General features: G+C 65.9%; 2 protein-coding genes across 2 annotated transcripts in view; one reads left to right on the plus strand and one right to left on the minus strand.

Annotated features, from left to right (window-relative positions):
- The window catches only part of ZNF710 (zinc finger protein 710), a 33,472-nt gene extending 26,841 nt beyond the window's left edge, over positions 1 to 6,631 (plus strand). Inside the window, exons 2-5 of the mRNA XM_076348196.1 lie at positions 754 to 2,209; positions 3,332 to 3,523; positions 4,054 to 4,228; positions 5,424 to 6,631. Coding sequence (XP_076204311.1) covers positions 782 to 2,209; positions 3,332 to 3,523; positions 4,054 to 4,228; positions 5,424 to 5,596 — 1,968 coding nt within the window. The 5' untranslated portion in view covers positions 754 to 781 and the 3' untranslated portion in view covers positions 5,597 to 6,631. The remainder of the gene's footprint in view (positions 1 to 753; positions 2,210 to 3,331; positions 3,524 to 4,053; positions 4,229 to 5,423) is intronic.
- Positions 6,632 to 7,890: 1,259 nt separating this feature from the next.
- IDH2 (isocitrate dehydrogenase (NADP(+)) 2) lies at positions 7,891 to 12,498 on the minus strand. Its single transcript, XM_076348197.1, has 11 exons — positions 12,402 to 12,498; positions 11,153 to 11,244; positions 10,615 to 10,780; positions 10,002 to 10,162; positions 9,770 to 9,913; positions 9,508 to 9,644; positions 9,199 to 9,350; positions 8,953 to 9,065; positions 8,764 to 8,861; positions 8,512 to 8,604; positions 7,891 to 8,224 (listed from the first exon to the last, which is right to left on the minus strand). The coding sequence occupies exons 1-11, from the start codon at positions 12,490 to 12,492 to the stop codon at positions 8,137 to 8,139; spliced, it is 1,335 nt and encodes a 444-aa protein (XP_076204312.1). The 5' UTR covers positions 12,493 to 12,498; the 3' UTR covers positions 7,891 to 8,136.
- Positions 12,499 to 15,762: the final 3,264 nt, after the last annotated feature.

The raw sequence follows: 15,762 nt of genomic DNA on the forward strand, positions 1-15,762 counted from the left end.
AGGTGGGAAACATGAAGCTGGAGCCCAGCTGTCGCGGGGCAAGGGAGGTTGGAGCAGCGAGGGGGCTCATGGGGCACCAGCACAGCCTGCTCAGGGCCAGCATGCCCGAACCCAGAGCTGCCTCCCACGCCATGGCGGTGCTTGGACTCCCACGGGTGAGCATGCCAAAGGCACCAGCACTGAGCCAAGCAGAGCCTGTGCTGTGCACTTCACTTGGGCTCGCAAGCCTGGCATTTCGACCACTTTCTAGATGTTCCCAGTGAGGAGGGTTTGTGCTTTGGTTCCTCGGGCTCCCCGTGCCCTTCACTGCCACTTCTTGCTCCTGCAAGAAACACAGAGCAGAGCGGCATGTTTGGCTTGCTTGACTGGTCCCCAAATTGCACGGGTGCCTGTCCCCAGGAGTTGCTGCTGGGGAGCTCTGGGGCACGCGAGGAACCAGACCTCAACCTCAGGGTTTGATAGCCCGGCCAGAAAGGCTGACAGCGGACACAGAGACAAGCTTTCCCTCCACAGCCTGGCTCCCCGGTCCCTCCCTGCAGCTGAGACCCCCAGGGCTGTGCTGCCCCCACATCCTGGGGTGTGTGGTGCCAGGGACCCACACTGGCATCACACGCATCAGTCTGGGGTTTGCTGGGAATGGTGATCAGGAAAGGGGTGACAGCTGGAATGAGCCCCTCACGGAGCGGTGTCTCCAGCAGCTGCATGGTGGCAGGGGCACCAGGAAGGCTAACGGCCATCTCTCTCCCTCCCCAGCCATGACAGCGTAGGCAGGCAGCGAGAGATGGATCGCTTCACCGAGTGCGGGACCCAGACGGATGCGGTGGTGGTGCTGTCCCTGGCGCAGGCTGCGGTTCTGGGCTTGGTGTCCGAGAATGAGCTTCTCGGGGCCACCATCAGCCCTGCTGGCTTCTTCCCGGGGCTGGGAGGGGAGCTGCCAGACACCACCGCGGTGGAGCCCGGGGAGCCGGAGGGCGAGTGCCGGCTGGAGGGCGAGGGGCAGGCGCCGGGGGATGGACAGGAGGAGGATGCCTTGGAGGCAGAGTCCTCCCTAGAGAAGCATGCCCGGAGGAGGAAGCGGCCTCCTGTGAGGCTGGTGCCCAAAGTCAAGTGCGAGGAGGCGGAGGATGAGGTGCTGTACGAAGTGTCCGTCCCTGGGGACGAGGAGGGTGAGCAGCGGCGCGGCCGCCCGCCCCCCCTCCAGGACCCCAGCCAGGAGCAGACAGTGCAGAGCAGTGCCATGAAGATGATCGACCTCGGCACCTTCAGCAGGAAGCCCCGGCGCCTGCGGCACCTGCGCCGGCACACGCGCCAGGAGCTAGAGGGCACCGAGCGCCGCCTCGGGGGTGCCGACCCAGCTGGTGCGGTGGAGGGTGGCACCACGGGGGCCCTGCGGACCGAGTGCGCCTTCGAGGTGGGCGCCCCCTCCCCTGGCGAGGTGGAGGTCCCCGCGCCGGCGTCCCCCGAGCAGGTGAAGAGCGAGCAGGGCTTCGCCTGGCAGGAGCCGGGGGAGCTGGAGACGGAGGTGGCGGGCGCCACCAGCGAGCGCAACAAGAAGGCGCAGCTGGACCGGCTGGACATCAATGTGCAGATCGATGACTCCTACCTGGTGGAGGCGGGGGACCGCCAGAAGCGCTGGCAGTGCCGCATGTGCGAGAAGTCCTACACGTCCAAGTACAACCTGGTGACCCACATCCTGGGCCACAACGGCATCAAGCCCCACTCCTGCCCGCACTGCAACAAGCTCTTCAAGCAGCCCAGCCACCTGCAGACCCACCTGCTGACCCACCAGGGCACGCGGCCCCACAAGTGCGAGGTGTGCAGCAAGGCCTTCACCCAGACCAGCCACCTGAAGCGGCACATGCTGCTGCACACCGACATCAAGCCCTACAGCTGCCGCTTCTGCGGCCGGGGCTTCGCCTACCCCAGCGAGCTGAAGGCGCACGAGGTGAAGCACGAGAGCGGCCGCTGCCACGTCTGCGTGGAGTGCGGGCTGGACTTCTCCACGCTCACCCAGCTGAAGCGGCACCTCTCCACGCACCAGGGCCCCACGCTGTACCAGTGCCTGGAGTGCAGCAAGTCCTTCCACTACCGCAGCCAGCTGCAGAACCACATGCTGAAGCACCAGAACGTCCGGCCCTTCGTCTGCACCGAGTGTGGGATGGAGTTCAGCCAGATCCACCACCTCAAGCAGCACTCCCTCACGCACAAGGTAGGGGCCAGGGCATGTCGGGCACCCAAGAGGTGCTGCCCTTGCTATGCCCGGAGGAGGTGTGTTGGCTCTGGATGCGGGTGCTAGGGGAGAGGGGTGTCCCAGTGCCCCAGAGTCCTGTCCAGCCCTGGGAGATGGGTGGTGCGGGTGGGCAGAGGCACCCATGATTGGCATTCGCTAGGGGTCATTGATTAGCAGTGAAAGGGCATCGTTATGGGCAGGGGCCCTGGGGCTGCCCAGCCTCCTTTCTTCCTGGGGGTTTCCATCCTCAGGGAGGGGGGTTCAGGCCTACTGCGGGTGCTGCGGCAAGGTGACTTGGGGGACCCTGGACAGGTGCTGCCGCAGCCCTTCCTGGCGGGCTGTGAGCAAGGGGTTTGCCCTTTTCCAGGGGTTCTTTCAAGGGGGAGCAATTGGCCTGAGCCAGAGAGCAGAGCTGGGTCTCACAGCTGGGCTTACAGAGCCTGTCCAGCCATGCTCCCCACAGCCCACCTCCCACACGCTGCCGGGCTTGTGCGGGGCCCTTGAACGTACCCATGCCGGGTCGGCTTGCCGTACGGCGGCTGCACTTCCCAGCCAGCCCCTTCCCGTGGGTGCTGCTTTGCGGAGCTGCTCTCGCTCTGGCGGCACTGACCTAATACCGGGTTTTCCAAGTGCTGCAAATGCATTTCCAGTGCGGGTGAGACGATGGTATCTGGGGGCAAGGCAGGAGGCAGGATCCTGCCCGCTGCAGGACCAGGCAGTGGGAATTACCCCCTGGGGCAGTGCGGGGATGGCCCCAGGCTCTTGGTAGTGCCCGCTTTGTGCTTGCAGAAGGGGCAGATGAGCTGATGAGGGTAAATCTCCCTCCTAGTTCCTGCGGTCCAGCCCACTGACAGTCCCCAAAGTTCAGCTTAGTGCGAGGAGCCCGTCCCATGCCCCTTGGGGAACGCAGGTCTCTGCTCTGCACCGTGCCTGGCACCTCTCATGTGTCCCCAGCTCCTGAGGGGTCTGTTCAGAGGCCCCCGAGCCACCCCAGCAGCGCTGTGCGCTGGCCCCCACCGCCACAGGCAGAGCCCTGCCCGCTGCCGCTCTGCCCAGGGCTCGGCTCTGCCCCCTGCCCACAGCTCTCTGAACCCCTTGCAGGGCGTGAAGGAGTTCAAGTGCGAGGTATGCGGCCGGGAGTTCACCCTGCAGGCCAACATGAAGCGGCACATGCTGATCCACACCAGTGTCCGTCCCTACCAGTGCCACATCTGCTTCAAGACGTTTGTGCAGAAGCAGACGCTCAAGACCCACATGATTGTGCACTCGCCAGTGAAGCCATTCAAATGCAAGGTACCGTCGGGGGTCCGGGCGGGTTAGCAGATCAAGGGGGTTAGCACGGGCCCTGGTGTGCTGCACTCAGGAGAAACCCGGCCAGGCTGGGTTGAGTTCTCTGTCACAGGAAAGCAGTTTTGTGATGCCTCCCTCTGTTCGCTCGGGCAAACAGCTCATCCTGACGCGTCTGCTCAGAGCTGTGCAGTGGGGAGCAGCTGCTGCGGGCAGGGCATGGGCACCACTAACGGAGAAGGTCAATTAGTACCTCTCTCTGACCAGCGCTAGATATGCTGGAGTTCCCAGCAATACCAGCACAGCATCCCTGAGGCCTCCCACCACAGGGGGCGAGGTGAGGGGCGGAGGGAAGCGGCCCCGTTACTCTTAGAAGTTGGTGGGAGCAATGGGGGACCCCAGGAGCAAGGTCTGCTCTGAAAAGCGCACGTCCCTGCAGCAGCACCAGCCGTTGCAGGCGAGCGCCTGCCGCTGTCCCCCTTTGCCGGGGGTGGCAGTGGGAGAGCCCTCACTGACCCGAGGAATGCTGCCCGCAGGTCTGCGGGAAGTCCTTCAACCGCATGTACAACCTGCTGGGCCACATGCACCTGCACGCGGGGAGCAAGCCCTTCAAGTGTCCCTACTGCTCCAGCAAGTTCAACCTGAAGGGCAACCTGAGCCGGCACATGAAGGTCAAGCACGGCGTGATGGACATCAGCCTGGACAGCCAAGGTAGGTGCAGGCTGTGGCCAGTCCCTGGCGCTGCCTATCGCAGACTGGGTGCTGTGGTCTTCCCTGCTGCGGCCGCTCCTGGGAGCGCCCAGCTCTCGGCTGTTTGCTTCGGGAGCTGGGCCGTGCCGCGGCAGCTCTGGCAAGCGCCTTTCGGCGAGCTCATGTCCTGTCGCCCGAGGGCTGCCCTCGGCTTGCTCATCCTGCCAGCACCGCATGGTGACACACACTGTCTCCCCAGCCTCCCCTCTGTCCTCGAGCACCTGTCCTCCTACAAGGGCCATGGAAAGGTACCGAGCGGGAGCTGAGTAAGCTTAATAAACGTGGTACAAATACAAGTAAATAAACTTCATAATATTTAGAAGTTAAAATAGATAGCTCCTCAAGGAGCCATTAAGGCTTCGGCATCTCTGGACAGGACGGTGCCCTCTGGTGATGCTGTGACTGTGATTTTAGTCAAAGGGTTTTGCAGGATGGGAGGGGTAAATGCCGCTGTTCTTGCCCCGGCTGCCCCCTCTGCACCTGCCCAAAGGCACCCTGGGGGAACGGGAGATGCTCCTGCTGCAGGTTTCTGCACAGCATCAGCGCAGATGCTCCATCAGTAGTCTTGCGGTGGGACCACCCCTGCTTCGTATGGACAGAGCTGGAGATGAGCTCTGGCTGTTTCATGCCCTCGGTTTCCCCAGCAGCTCGACGCCCACCTCGAGCGCATCCTGGGGGGACCCAGCAGGATCCCCCGTTCCTACCCTTTTCTCTTCCTCCCCACCTCAGACAACTCCCACCCCGGCTGAGCCTCAGCCAGTGCCCAGCACTGCGGCACAGGCAGGGAGTGTGAGCGCCGGGGCGGCGCTGGGAGGATGCCTTTCCTGCGCTGCTATCCTCTCCTCGCCTCCCCCAGCCCCCACGTTGGGACGGGTGCTGCAGACCCCTGTGCGTGTGGCACAGGCGCCAGTCGGGGGCGAGCACATGCATGCCAGCTCTCTGCTCAGGCAGCACTCTGCCAGCAACCCATCCCTGCTGCGGTGCATGGCTGGGGATCTTCTGAGCTGAGAGCCCCCCACAAGTGGCCTGGCTCAAGCAGAGCTGTAGCTCTGGGGAGCTTTGGGCTCTAAACCCGAGCTGCCCAGGAAGGAGGGGTGCTGTTGTCCCTGGACCTTCATGCAGGTCCATCATTGGGTGTCCCTGTGCTGAATCCTAGATCCCATGATGGACCTGGCCGGGGCCGACCACGCCGAGCTGGACGGGCAGCAGGAGATGGACGACTTCGAGGAGGAGAACTCTTACGGCTACAGGGGGGTAGGCAACCCTCCGGACGAGCACGCCCTGACCGAGCAGGCCATGAAGGAGATGGCGTACTACAACATGTTGTAGCTGAGGCTGGAGGAGGCTGGAGGAGGTTGCTGGGGGCCTGCGTGGACTTTGCGTGGTAAGAGGAGCTGCTGCCAGCGGGCTGCGGCACCCAGCCAGACCTGCACCTCTGCCCCTGGAGAGGGGGGGCTCCAGCTGAGCTTGGTGAAGGAGAAAACAGGGATATCCAAAAACCTTTGCCGGGGCGAAGGCAGGAGCAGAAGCTGGAGGTGGCACAGGGCAGCGGTTGCTGCCTGCCATGGGCGCGCTGAGCTGGTGCAGCGAGGGCTTAGCTCCAAGCTGCTGCCAGACCCTTGCAGAGCCTCGGTGGAGCTCTCACCGTTGCTGGGGTCCTTCCCTCCTTCCCCACCACCCCCAGAGAGGGGGCACTGAGCTGTGCACCGGCTGCCTGCCGCTCTCCTGCCCAGCGCTGACCTCCCTTCGCTCTGCTCCTGCCTGCCTGCCCGCCCCACTGCGCAGTGGCAAGCCAGGACCTTGCCTCTGTCTTCACCCTTGCCTGTACTCCAGCGTCCAGCATACTTGAAGCTGCAGGCAGGGGAAGGCACATCCCAGAAGATGATGAGCATTACTAATTATTCTACCTCCTGGGTCCTCCCCCACAGCAGTGCTGGGGCTGCAGCCCAGTCAGCCCCCTGCTCCCCCCCCCCGAGCGCCCTGTGGGGCAGAAGCCCCTCTGCCCACGGGAGGAGGTGGGTTTGCATTTCTTGCTCTTCCCTGTCTCCCAGACAGGCGAGAGCTGTCCTGCTTGCTCTGGCACCGGCTGCGAGCTGGCATGGGCAAAGCTGTGGCAACCTGCGCCAGGCCACGGGGCACATACAAAACAGAATATTTTCTTACAAACTAATGGCAAAGCTCAGAGGAAGCAGCAGTTCTGGGTAGAGCAGCTGTAGCGAGCAGTGTATTTAAAGGAAGGCAAACCCTGTTCAACTTGAGCAAATGATGGTATTTTGAAAGTAATTTATTTTTTTCAGACGTGCCGCGTGGTTGGATTTATCTTTTCACTGAGTTCAGTTTCCTTCAACCAATGTGCTTTGTAAACCTGTGTAACGTGTGTGGTCTGTGCGTGGGGAGCGGTGGGGGCTGTGATGGTGCTCGGGGGGGGGCTGAGGACCAGAGCGGGGTCCTGCCGTTCATGGGGCAGCCGAGCACTGGCAGGGCCCCACTAACGAACCGCAGCCACTCTCTGTGCTGCTGGCACCCCCTCCTCAGCCCCCTGAGCGGCTCCAGGGCTCAGGAAGAGGCTTTCGCTCAGGCAGCGCAGCCCTTGGGATGGGGGTTTGCCTCCTCTGCTCCCAGGTGTTGTGGTGGGGGGAGAAAGGAGCTGGGGCAGCACTGGGTCTGGGACCACCGTCCTGGCTTTCTACCCTCCCTGCTGTGGGGCAGAGGGCCGGGCAGCGCCAACAGCATTGCTCCCTGAGCATGTCCAGTGCCAGGCAGGGTCCCGGCAGGCACCAGTACCTCCTGGGAGGCTGCAGCAGGCCCAGGACCTGGGGTCCGTCCAGGGCACTCGCACAGGGTCTGGGACCCCTGAGCTGACCTCCCACACACCCACTGCAGATGGCTGAGCAAGCGCCGGCGCAGGTCCCACCACACTCCCTGGGGAAGGGCACCATCCACCCTGTCCCCAAAAGCCCCAGGCTGGCTCTGGGGGGGGGTTGCACCACTCAGCCCTCCAGGCTCCCAGCCCCCAGCAAGGCAGGGTGTCCCCCAGCCTTGCCATCACCTTTTCCCCCCCTCCAGCTTCCCCCAGCCTTGGGGCAGGACGGAGACAGCTGCAGCGTTGGCCAGCCTGGACCCCCTCCTGCAGTGTGGCAGTGCCGCCCCCTCCCCACAGCCCCCTCCGTGCTCCCAGCCAGCAGGCCCCCCCCCCCCCCCCCCCCCCGCTACCTCAGTCCCATTACCAAAAAGCTGTGACGCACATCCCCCCATGCTGGGTGAGGATGGGCTGGCGAGGCCGAGCTGAGGGTGTCTTTGCTGCTGCTGGGAGGCAACCCCAGGCGGCTGCGGCACCAGGCTTTGCCCTGTGGGACAATGGGGGGGGGGGGTGTCTCGTGCCGGTGGCACAGTAGGTGCCGGTGGCTGCGTGGCTCCTTGGCATCCCCCCCTCGCATATGCAGAGCGTTCAGCCGCCCCTTGTGCAAAGCTCTACTGTGTTTTGGTTATTTTTTATCTCCTCGGTTTGAAGAGTTGTTTAGCAATAATTCTAATAAATGCATATTCTTTAGCTGCTGGCTGCCTCCTGCGGCCGGCACCCCCCCATGCCCGTGCCGCGAGAGTCGTGCCACCACCACGCGCCGTCGGCCGGTGAGGTGTTTAATGGCAGCTGGCACCGCGAGGTGGGAGGGTACATGAATCAGTGTGGGACAGGCCCCCCCGGTCCTACACACTCCCGCTAGAAAGGTTTTAAAAACACTCGTAAGAAAACTGCTTATAAAAATTATTCAACTGTTCCTGAGCCGAGTTGGTGAGCTGGAGGTGGCGCTGGGTCCCCGGCCATCCGGGTGACAGCAGGGCCGGGGCTGGGTGCCACCCCCACCCCCCCCCTACTGCTTGCCCAGGGCCTTGTCCAGGTTGTTCTTGATGGCGTCCAGGAAGTCGGTGGTGTTTACAAAGTGCTCGTTCAGCTTCACACTGGGGAGAGGAGCAGAGAGGGGCTGGAGGGGTCCCGCGGCCGGGGGCGTCCCTGCCCACCCCCACCACAGGCAGCAGCCAGTCCGGCTGGGGGGCAGAGCCGGGACCGCCCTGGGTGCGGGATGTGGCCCCTGCCCAGCCGCAGGCACACCCCGACCCTGCGAGCTGTAAATAGATGCCCTGAGTCCCCAGGGACCATCCGGATGCCAGCGGCTGCCCCACACGGCCGGCCTGCCTTCGTGGCAGGCGGCTGCCCCACACCGCTCCACCCCATGAGCCACACGTACTTGGCGAGGCCGTGGATGCAGCCAGCGAGGTCTTTCGTCATCGTCCCGCTCTCCACGGTTTGGACGCAGACCTTCTCCAGCGTCTGAGCAAACCTGGGGACGGCAGCGTCACACGCAGCTCCAGCAAAGCTGGCACCTCACAGGCACCCCTGTGCCGTGGACCCCACTATGGCTGGGACCGGGATGGTTGGCGCCAGAGGCGGCTGCCGGCAGCGTCCCCAACCTGGGGTGCCCCCACCCCACCCCACTCACTTGATGAGGTCCGGGTTACTGTCCAGCTTGCCACGGTGCTCCAGGCCACGCGTCCAGGCGAAGATGCTGGCGATGGGGTTCGTGCTGGTGGGTCGCCCCTGCGTGGAGACAGTGCTCAGCTGCCTGGTGCAGGCAGCATGCTGTGGGCAACCCGGTGCAGGCAGCCCACTGCGGGCAGAGCGCACCCACCTGCTGGTGCTCCCGGTAGTGGCGGGTGACAGTGCCGTGGGCCGCCTCGGCCTCGATGGTCTTCCCATCCGGACACACCAGGACAGAGGTCATCAGCCCCAGGGAGCCAAAGCCTGCGGCGGGACGGTAGTCAGGGCAGCCCCGGGAGGGCAACTGCACGCAGCCCACCCCATGCCACCCCACACCACCCCACAGCACCCCAACCTGCCCCACACTGCTCCACACCAACCCCTCCCACCACCCCACCTTGGGCCAGGATGTCCGACTGGACGTCCCCGTCATAGTTCTTGCATGCCCAGACGAAGCCGCCGGAGGACTTCAGCACCTGGGCGACCATGTCGTCGATGAGCCGGTGCTCATACCAGATCTTCAGCTTGTCGAACTCTGTCTTGTAGTGCCTGGGAGCCCAGGGCAGGTGTCAGCTGTGCCTGGCCATGCCCACCCCAGGCTGGGTTCCACAGCCAACCCCTAGGCAACAGCCCCCTCCTCAGGGGGCAGTCAGCCCCCCTGGGGCAGCTCTCTCCCCCAGCAGCCCGAGCTCCTCCAAGTCCATACTTATCAAAGATCTCCTGGAAGATGTCTTTGAAGCGCCCGTCATAGGCCTTGAGGATGGTGTTCTTGGTGCTCATGTAGAGAGGCCACTTCTTCTGGATGGCATACTGGAAGCAGCTGTGAGCGAAGCCCGAGATGGACTGCAAGGGAAGCACACGGATCCCTGTGGGACCCCCGTCCTGCCAGCCTGGCCAGGTCCACCATGGATGGCAGGGCATGCGGCCCCACAAGGACCCCGCCAGCTGCCCCTGGCCCACCCCGTTACCTCGTCTGTGTTGTACATGCCCATGCCCACGCCGCCGCCAGGGAAGTTGTACACCTCCCACTCCTTGGCCCCGCTGCCATCCTTTGGCGTGAAGACCATCTTGAACGTCCCAGACTTGCCCACCACAAAGTCGGTGGCTTTGTACTGCAAGGGGCAGGGCAGAGCATCGGGCAGGGTCCGGCAGGAGCTGCCAGATGTCCTGCGCCACAGGCAGCCGCCGCGCAGGGCTCACCTGGTCGCCGTGGGCATGCCTGCCGATGGTGATGGGCTTGGTCCAGCCAGGCACCAGGCGGGGGATGTTCTTGCAGATGATGGGCTCTCGGAAGACTGTCCCCCCCAGGATGTTTCGGATGGTGCCGTTGGGGCTCTTCCACATCTTCTTCAGCTTGAACTCTGGGGTGCGCAGAGGTGAGGCCCCCGAGGGATCCCCCCACCAGGTACAGCCCCAGCAGTCAGCCCAGCACCCGGCCCCTGCTAGCCCCCCCCCACTCCTCCGTGCCATGGGCTGCTGCCAGAGCCCCGCTGTCGGGCCAGCCAAGGACAGGGACAGCCGGCATAGGCTTGTGGCTGGCACTGGGCAGAGGCCGGTCTGCCCCCAGCCCCATGCCCTCGGGGTCCCCGCAGCACCCCCAAGCACCCCAGGGCGGGGGGGGCCACAGCACTAAGACCAGGGCCCCCAGCCCAGGCAGCGGCGCAGCCCCCGACCCACCAGAAACCTGAGCCGGCGGGGGGGAGGCGCTGGCTGGCCCAGAGGGGCCGGGCACACACAGGGGGCTCAGCACCCCGCGGGGCTGCGGGCACCACCCCCACTGCGGTGGGAGCTCGGCCCCTCGCCCCCTGCCCACCTTCCACCCTGGCTTCGTCCGGCGTGATGGTGGCACACTTCACAGCCACGCTGTACTTCTGGGTGGCCAGCGCTGAGTCGATGGTGACCTGGTCGTCCGTCTTGTCCCGGTGCGGCAGGCCCAGGTCAAAATACTTCAGCTGGACGTCCACATTGGGCAGGATGAGCTGGGGGTCCCGGGAGAGTGTCAGAGCAGGGGGACGGTGCGGGGTTCCCGGGGAGCAGCACCGTGCACTGCGGCACAGCCAGCCCCGGCCCCCACCCCAGCCCAGCCACGGCTGCCTGCCCGGGACGGTCCCCCCCTGCCCAGGACTGTCCTCCCCCTGCCCAGGACCTCCTCACTTCCAGGTCCCGCCGGAAGCTGCGCTGATCTCACCACCTGCTTCCTGTGGACGGATGGACAGACAGGACGGACAGAGGAGGAGGGCAGTGCGCAGGGACTGCCTGTTCCCTGTACAACAGCCACCTGTTCCCCTGTACAGCACCCGCCAGCTCCACTTGTGCGACACCCGCCTGTTCCCCAGGCAGGACCCCATTACCTTCTCCTTGATGAAGGCCCAGATGATCCGCGTCATCTCATCTCCGTCCATCTCCACCACCGGGTTGGCCACCTTGATCCGCTTGTCGGCATCTGGGGAGTGGCGGCGGGGTGTTAGGGGCGCGTGCCCGGCCCCACCAGCACCGGCCCCACAGCTCTGCACCACGGTGTGGGGCCAGGAATCGTCCCGCGGGGACCGCAAGGCCCCATCCGGCAGGGTTCAGGTGCCGCCCCTGCTCAGGGCCGGGTGCAAGTCAGGGTGCAAACCCCGCTCGGGTGTAGGTCAGGGCAAAAAAACCATTGGGGTCTGGGACTGTTCATGGCACCAACCCTGCTTGGGGCTGGGCTTGGGTGCAGGTCAGGGTGCAAAACCCCACGTGGGACCGGGACTGGGAGCGGGTGCACACACCTCTCGGGGCGGGACCTGGGTGCAAGCTGGGCTGCAAAGCCCCATGTGAGACCAGGTCCAGGACCGGGTGCAAACCCCTCTGGGGCCAGACCCAGGTACAAGCTGGAGCACAAAACCCTGCATAGGACTGGGACCAGGAGCAAACCCCTCTTGGGGCGGAACCCGGGTGCAAGCTGGGGTGCAAATCCCTGTGTGGGACCTGGACCGGGAATAAATCCCTCTGGGTGCCAAGCCTGGCTGCGGGTTGTGCTACAAAACCCCATGTGGGACCGGGACCAGGACCAGAGCCAAACCCTTCTGGGGGCCAAGCCTGGCTGCTTGTCAGGGTGCAAAACTACGTGTGGGACCGGGACCGGGTGCAAACCCCCTCTGGGGACCAAACCTGGCTGCGGCTCGGGCAGCAAAACCCCACGTGGGACCTGGACCAGGAACAAACTCCTCCAGGGTCAAACCGAGTACAAACTGGGGTGTAAAACCCCGCGTGGGACCGGGACCAGGAACAAACACTTCTGGGGGCCGAGCCTGGCTGCGGGTCAGGCTGCAAAACCCCACGTGGAACCAGGACCGGGAGCAAACCCCTCCAGGACCACAAAACCCCGTGTGGGCCCGTGATCGGTAGCAACCCCCCCCCCCGGGACCGGTTGTAAGCAGGGGTACGGATCCAGTTGCAAACCTCCCCGCCCCAAAAAAAAAATCCGAGCCGGCCCAGAGTGCAAACCCTTCCGTGGGCCGGGACTGGTTCAAACCCCACTCGGGGCGGGAGCTAGCCGCCCTCTCCGTCCCCAAGGACACGAGGGCTTCCCCACCGCCACCCACTCACCCCAAGGTCACCCCCACTCACAGTGTCGGCGCTGCCCCACGGAGGCGGCGGGGAGGGGGCAGCGGGCCAGGCGGCTCAGCGCCGGGGCGGCGCGGAGGTAGCGGGCGGCCATGGCGGGGCGCGACGGGGCGGACACGACGGGGGGGGGGGGAGGGGGGGGGAAGGGGGGTGGTGGCGGAGCGGGGACGCGGTTCGCTCCGCCCCGGGGCGGTGCGTGCCCAGGCTCCCCCGTGGGGCCCCGCGCGGGCCCCTTCGGGGTCCGCGCGGGGCCCCACGGGGCAGCCCGGGCCATGGCTTCATCCCCCCGTCACGCAGCGCACCCCATCTGCAAAACACCCATGGGGAATGATGCCCTCCCGGGGTGTGCAAGGCAGGAGGGTGCCCCCCCCCCCCCCGGAGTGGGTGAGGGGGGAGATGCCACTTGCTGGGTGCAACCGGTGCCAAAGCACAAGGTGACCGGCGAGCCCGGGATCAGCTTTCACCGGGGTGCTTGGGACGGGTGGCAAGGGCGGGCGGGCGAGGCGCTGTGTGTCCTCCCTCCGCTGTGTGCATCCCACCGCCCCGGCTTTGCTCGGTGCGGGGTGTGAAGAGCAGGAGGGTTTGCGGTGGTCCCCGTTCCTAGCAAAAGGACATGGCCCTCCCCCGGGCACATCTGGGTCGGGGACACGCTGCCCGCTGAGCCCAGGGCTTGGAGCCGGCTCAGGCTTTCCCTACATAGAAGCAAGTGATCCTACACATTGCCAGCGCGTGACTCAGGGCAGCTGGACCCAGCGGGACGGGCAGCTGCGGGGAAGGGCAGCTGCCGCCATTTCCCCGAGCAACCTTTGCCTCGCCTGACCCCAGCATGGGGGGGAGGGGGGTGATGCACCCCAGGGGCACCCCAAGAACCTGTGTGGGAACCAGGAGGTGTGCTGGGGCGGCCAGAAGGCAGCTCGGCCCAGGAGGTTTGCTGTCCCTCTGCACGGGCCAAGCCGATGGCTTTTTTTAGCCACAGGGGACAGGCAGATCCTGCTCTGGGAGGAAAAACAGTCCTGCTGGAGCTGCCGGCCCCAGGCAGAGGGGCTGGGGGGGAGGCAGGGCCAGGCGTACTGACGTCTGCCTGGCTTTAACATTAACCAGAGCAGAAGCCTGCGGGGCTGCCAGCCACAGGGGGGCTGGCACCCACTGCTCCGGGGCAGTGCTGGGGTCTCAGGCATTCCCAGTCCCACTGCTCTCCCTGTGGCACCCTGTCCCACAAGCAGCCCTGCAGCCTCACAGCTGGCACTGCTGGGGCTGCCCCACAGTGGGGCAGTGGGCGGTATTGCCCCACCAGCACAGGGCCCAGGGGGCTGCCCAGCTGCGCCTGGCCGCAGCGCTGCCCCCCTGGCTGCCCTCGCCCTGGCCCTGCGGTCAGAGCCACCCAGTGACCACAGCTCTTGCAGGGACGAGGTCACGCCAGTGCGGCAGCCGTCCCCCCACGGAGCACAGGCTCTGCCAGTGCTGACGAGAGCAGCCATGTGGCACTGTCCCAGGGAAGGGCTGCCTTCAAACAAAGGAGTCCATCCCTGGCCAGACCCCAATCCACACACCCCAGGCTGCTGCCAAACCAGCTTCCCCCGAGTGCAGCTGGCCCCGGGAGGGTCCCCGGGGGCTGGCAAGGCTAGCTGCAGAGGGCTATGGCCAAGCTCTGGGGAGTGACGTGTCCTGGGACGGATCCGACTCCGGCGGGTTGGGGGCACCGAGAGCCCAGCCAGAGGAAGAGCAAGGACCTGGAGGGGGTTGTCTGTCCACGCATGCACCACTGCCTGCAGGCAGCCCCGTGTCTGCCCATGGCGGGGGGGCACCAAGGCGGCTGAAGGGAGCGGCGTGCCCAGCGGGGCAATGCACCGTGGTTCCTTGTGTGAGCAGTGATGCCCCCAAACATGGGCCTCCCTCACTGGCACTGGTCTGAGCTGCCGGCCTGCAGGCTGCAGGGCGGGGGCTGCGCCCTCCCTTCGTGGCACTCTGCCTCCCCCAGGGGCTGCAGGGCAGCGGCATGGGCCAGGGATGACACAGACTGTGGGGCAGGGGCACAGCCCCTACCAGCAACCCCGCACTGCACCCCCTCCCCACAGCCCCCCGGGCCCAGGGGTGCACAGAGGAGGCAGCTGCCTGTGGCAGAGCCTCTGCACGTGCCAATGGCATGGCCAGGCGCTGCCTATGCTGCATGGGATGAGGCGGCATGGCTGCTCTGGGGACACGGTGCAGCGTCAGGCGGAGCAGCCGGGCTGCACAGGGGCTCGGTGGCCCAGGCAGGCAGATGGCAGCGCCCGGGGACAGAATGAGGATGGAAACTGGATGCTGCACAGCCAGGCTGGAAGGACGGCCCTGGGAAGCGGGGGGGCGACCAGCGCCAGCAGGTCAGCGTCCACAACACTGGCTCCGGGAGAGGGCTGGCACTGCTGCCACAGCTGTGCTGGGGCTGGGGGGTCTCTGCCTGCTGGACCCCATGCTGGAGCATGGTTATGTGTCCTGCCCAGCTCACCCCTGTCACATCTCCGCAGCACAGCCCCCTGCCCTACTCACCCCTCTTGTGCCCAGGGCACAGCTGCCTCTCACCCTGCCCACCTGAGGCTGCAGCACGGGCCAGCCCCTGCCAGAGCCATCGGCTCCTGGTGCCCAGCTCCTCCTGCACCCCAGGAGAACGGTGTGCCCACCTGGGCTCTCTGCAGACCCCAGCAGTGCTGCGCACTGCTGACACCAGGCCAGCAGCCTCCAGCTCCGAGCGTGTCACTGTGGGGACACCTGGAGCCGTGGGCTACCCCAAAAACACACGGAGCTGTGCATCACCGTGAGATGCCTGGAACCATGAGTTACCCCAGAACGCCTGGAGCTGGGTGTCGCCACGAGGACCTCACAGTGACGCCTGGAGCCACATGCTCACACACTGGGTGTCCCCGCAGCTGCTGCGCAGCACGGACACCTCCGTTCCTGGGGCTGCTGCCCTGCTGCCCCGCAGCACCCCCCTCCCTGCGGGCTCTCACCCGGGAAGGGCCCCTGGCAGGACACACGCTGCTGCCCCCCAAAGCCACGCTCCCTGCCGGCCCCACGGCACTGCTGAGCCCCTCGCTGTGCCGAGGGTGGCAGGGCAGCATGCGGCCAGCCTTTCTTGGGGGGACCAGCGTCCTCCCGTGGGTGGGCCAGCACCAACCCGGGGCCGGCATCACCCCGGGCAGCCCCGAGTGGGGGACAGCCCGGCCGGCCCCACGCCGGGACTCTCCCTCCCCCGACGCTGAGCCAGGGCCCTCCCAGCTCTCGCACCCCAGAACTGGGACTGACACCCCCGAGCCAGGAGCAACCGCGCCCCCACCCCCCCGGGGTCCTGCCCCCCGACCCCCGGCGGGCGGGGCCGGCGGGCGGGACG

This window comes from Aptenodytes patagonicus, chromosome 10, assembly GCF_965638725.1.
Source record: "Aptenodytes patagonicus chromosome 10, bAptPat1.pri.cur, whole genome shotgun sequence".
Lineage (NCBI taxonomy): Eukaryota > Metazoa > Chordata > Aves > Sphenisciformes > Spheniscidae > Aptenodytes > Aptenodytes patagonicus.

Bases quoted from the DNA above. Each gene is read 5' to 3' on its own strand.
- IDH2 (XM_076348197.1), bottom strand. From the start codon at position 12,492: ATGGCCGCCCGCTACCTCCGCGCCGCCCCGGCGCTGAGCCGCCTGGCC. The intron at 10,781-11,152 runs GTAATGGGGTCC...CGGGACCCCCAG, and splicing joins GGGCCTTCATCAAGGAGAAG to CTCATCCTGCCCAATGTGGA. The intron at 8,605-8,763 runs GTGAGTGGGGTG...TGCCGTCCCCAG, and splicing joins AGTAACCCGGACCTCATCAA to GTTTGCTCAGACGCTGGAGA.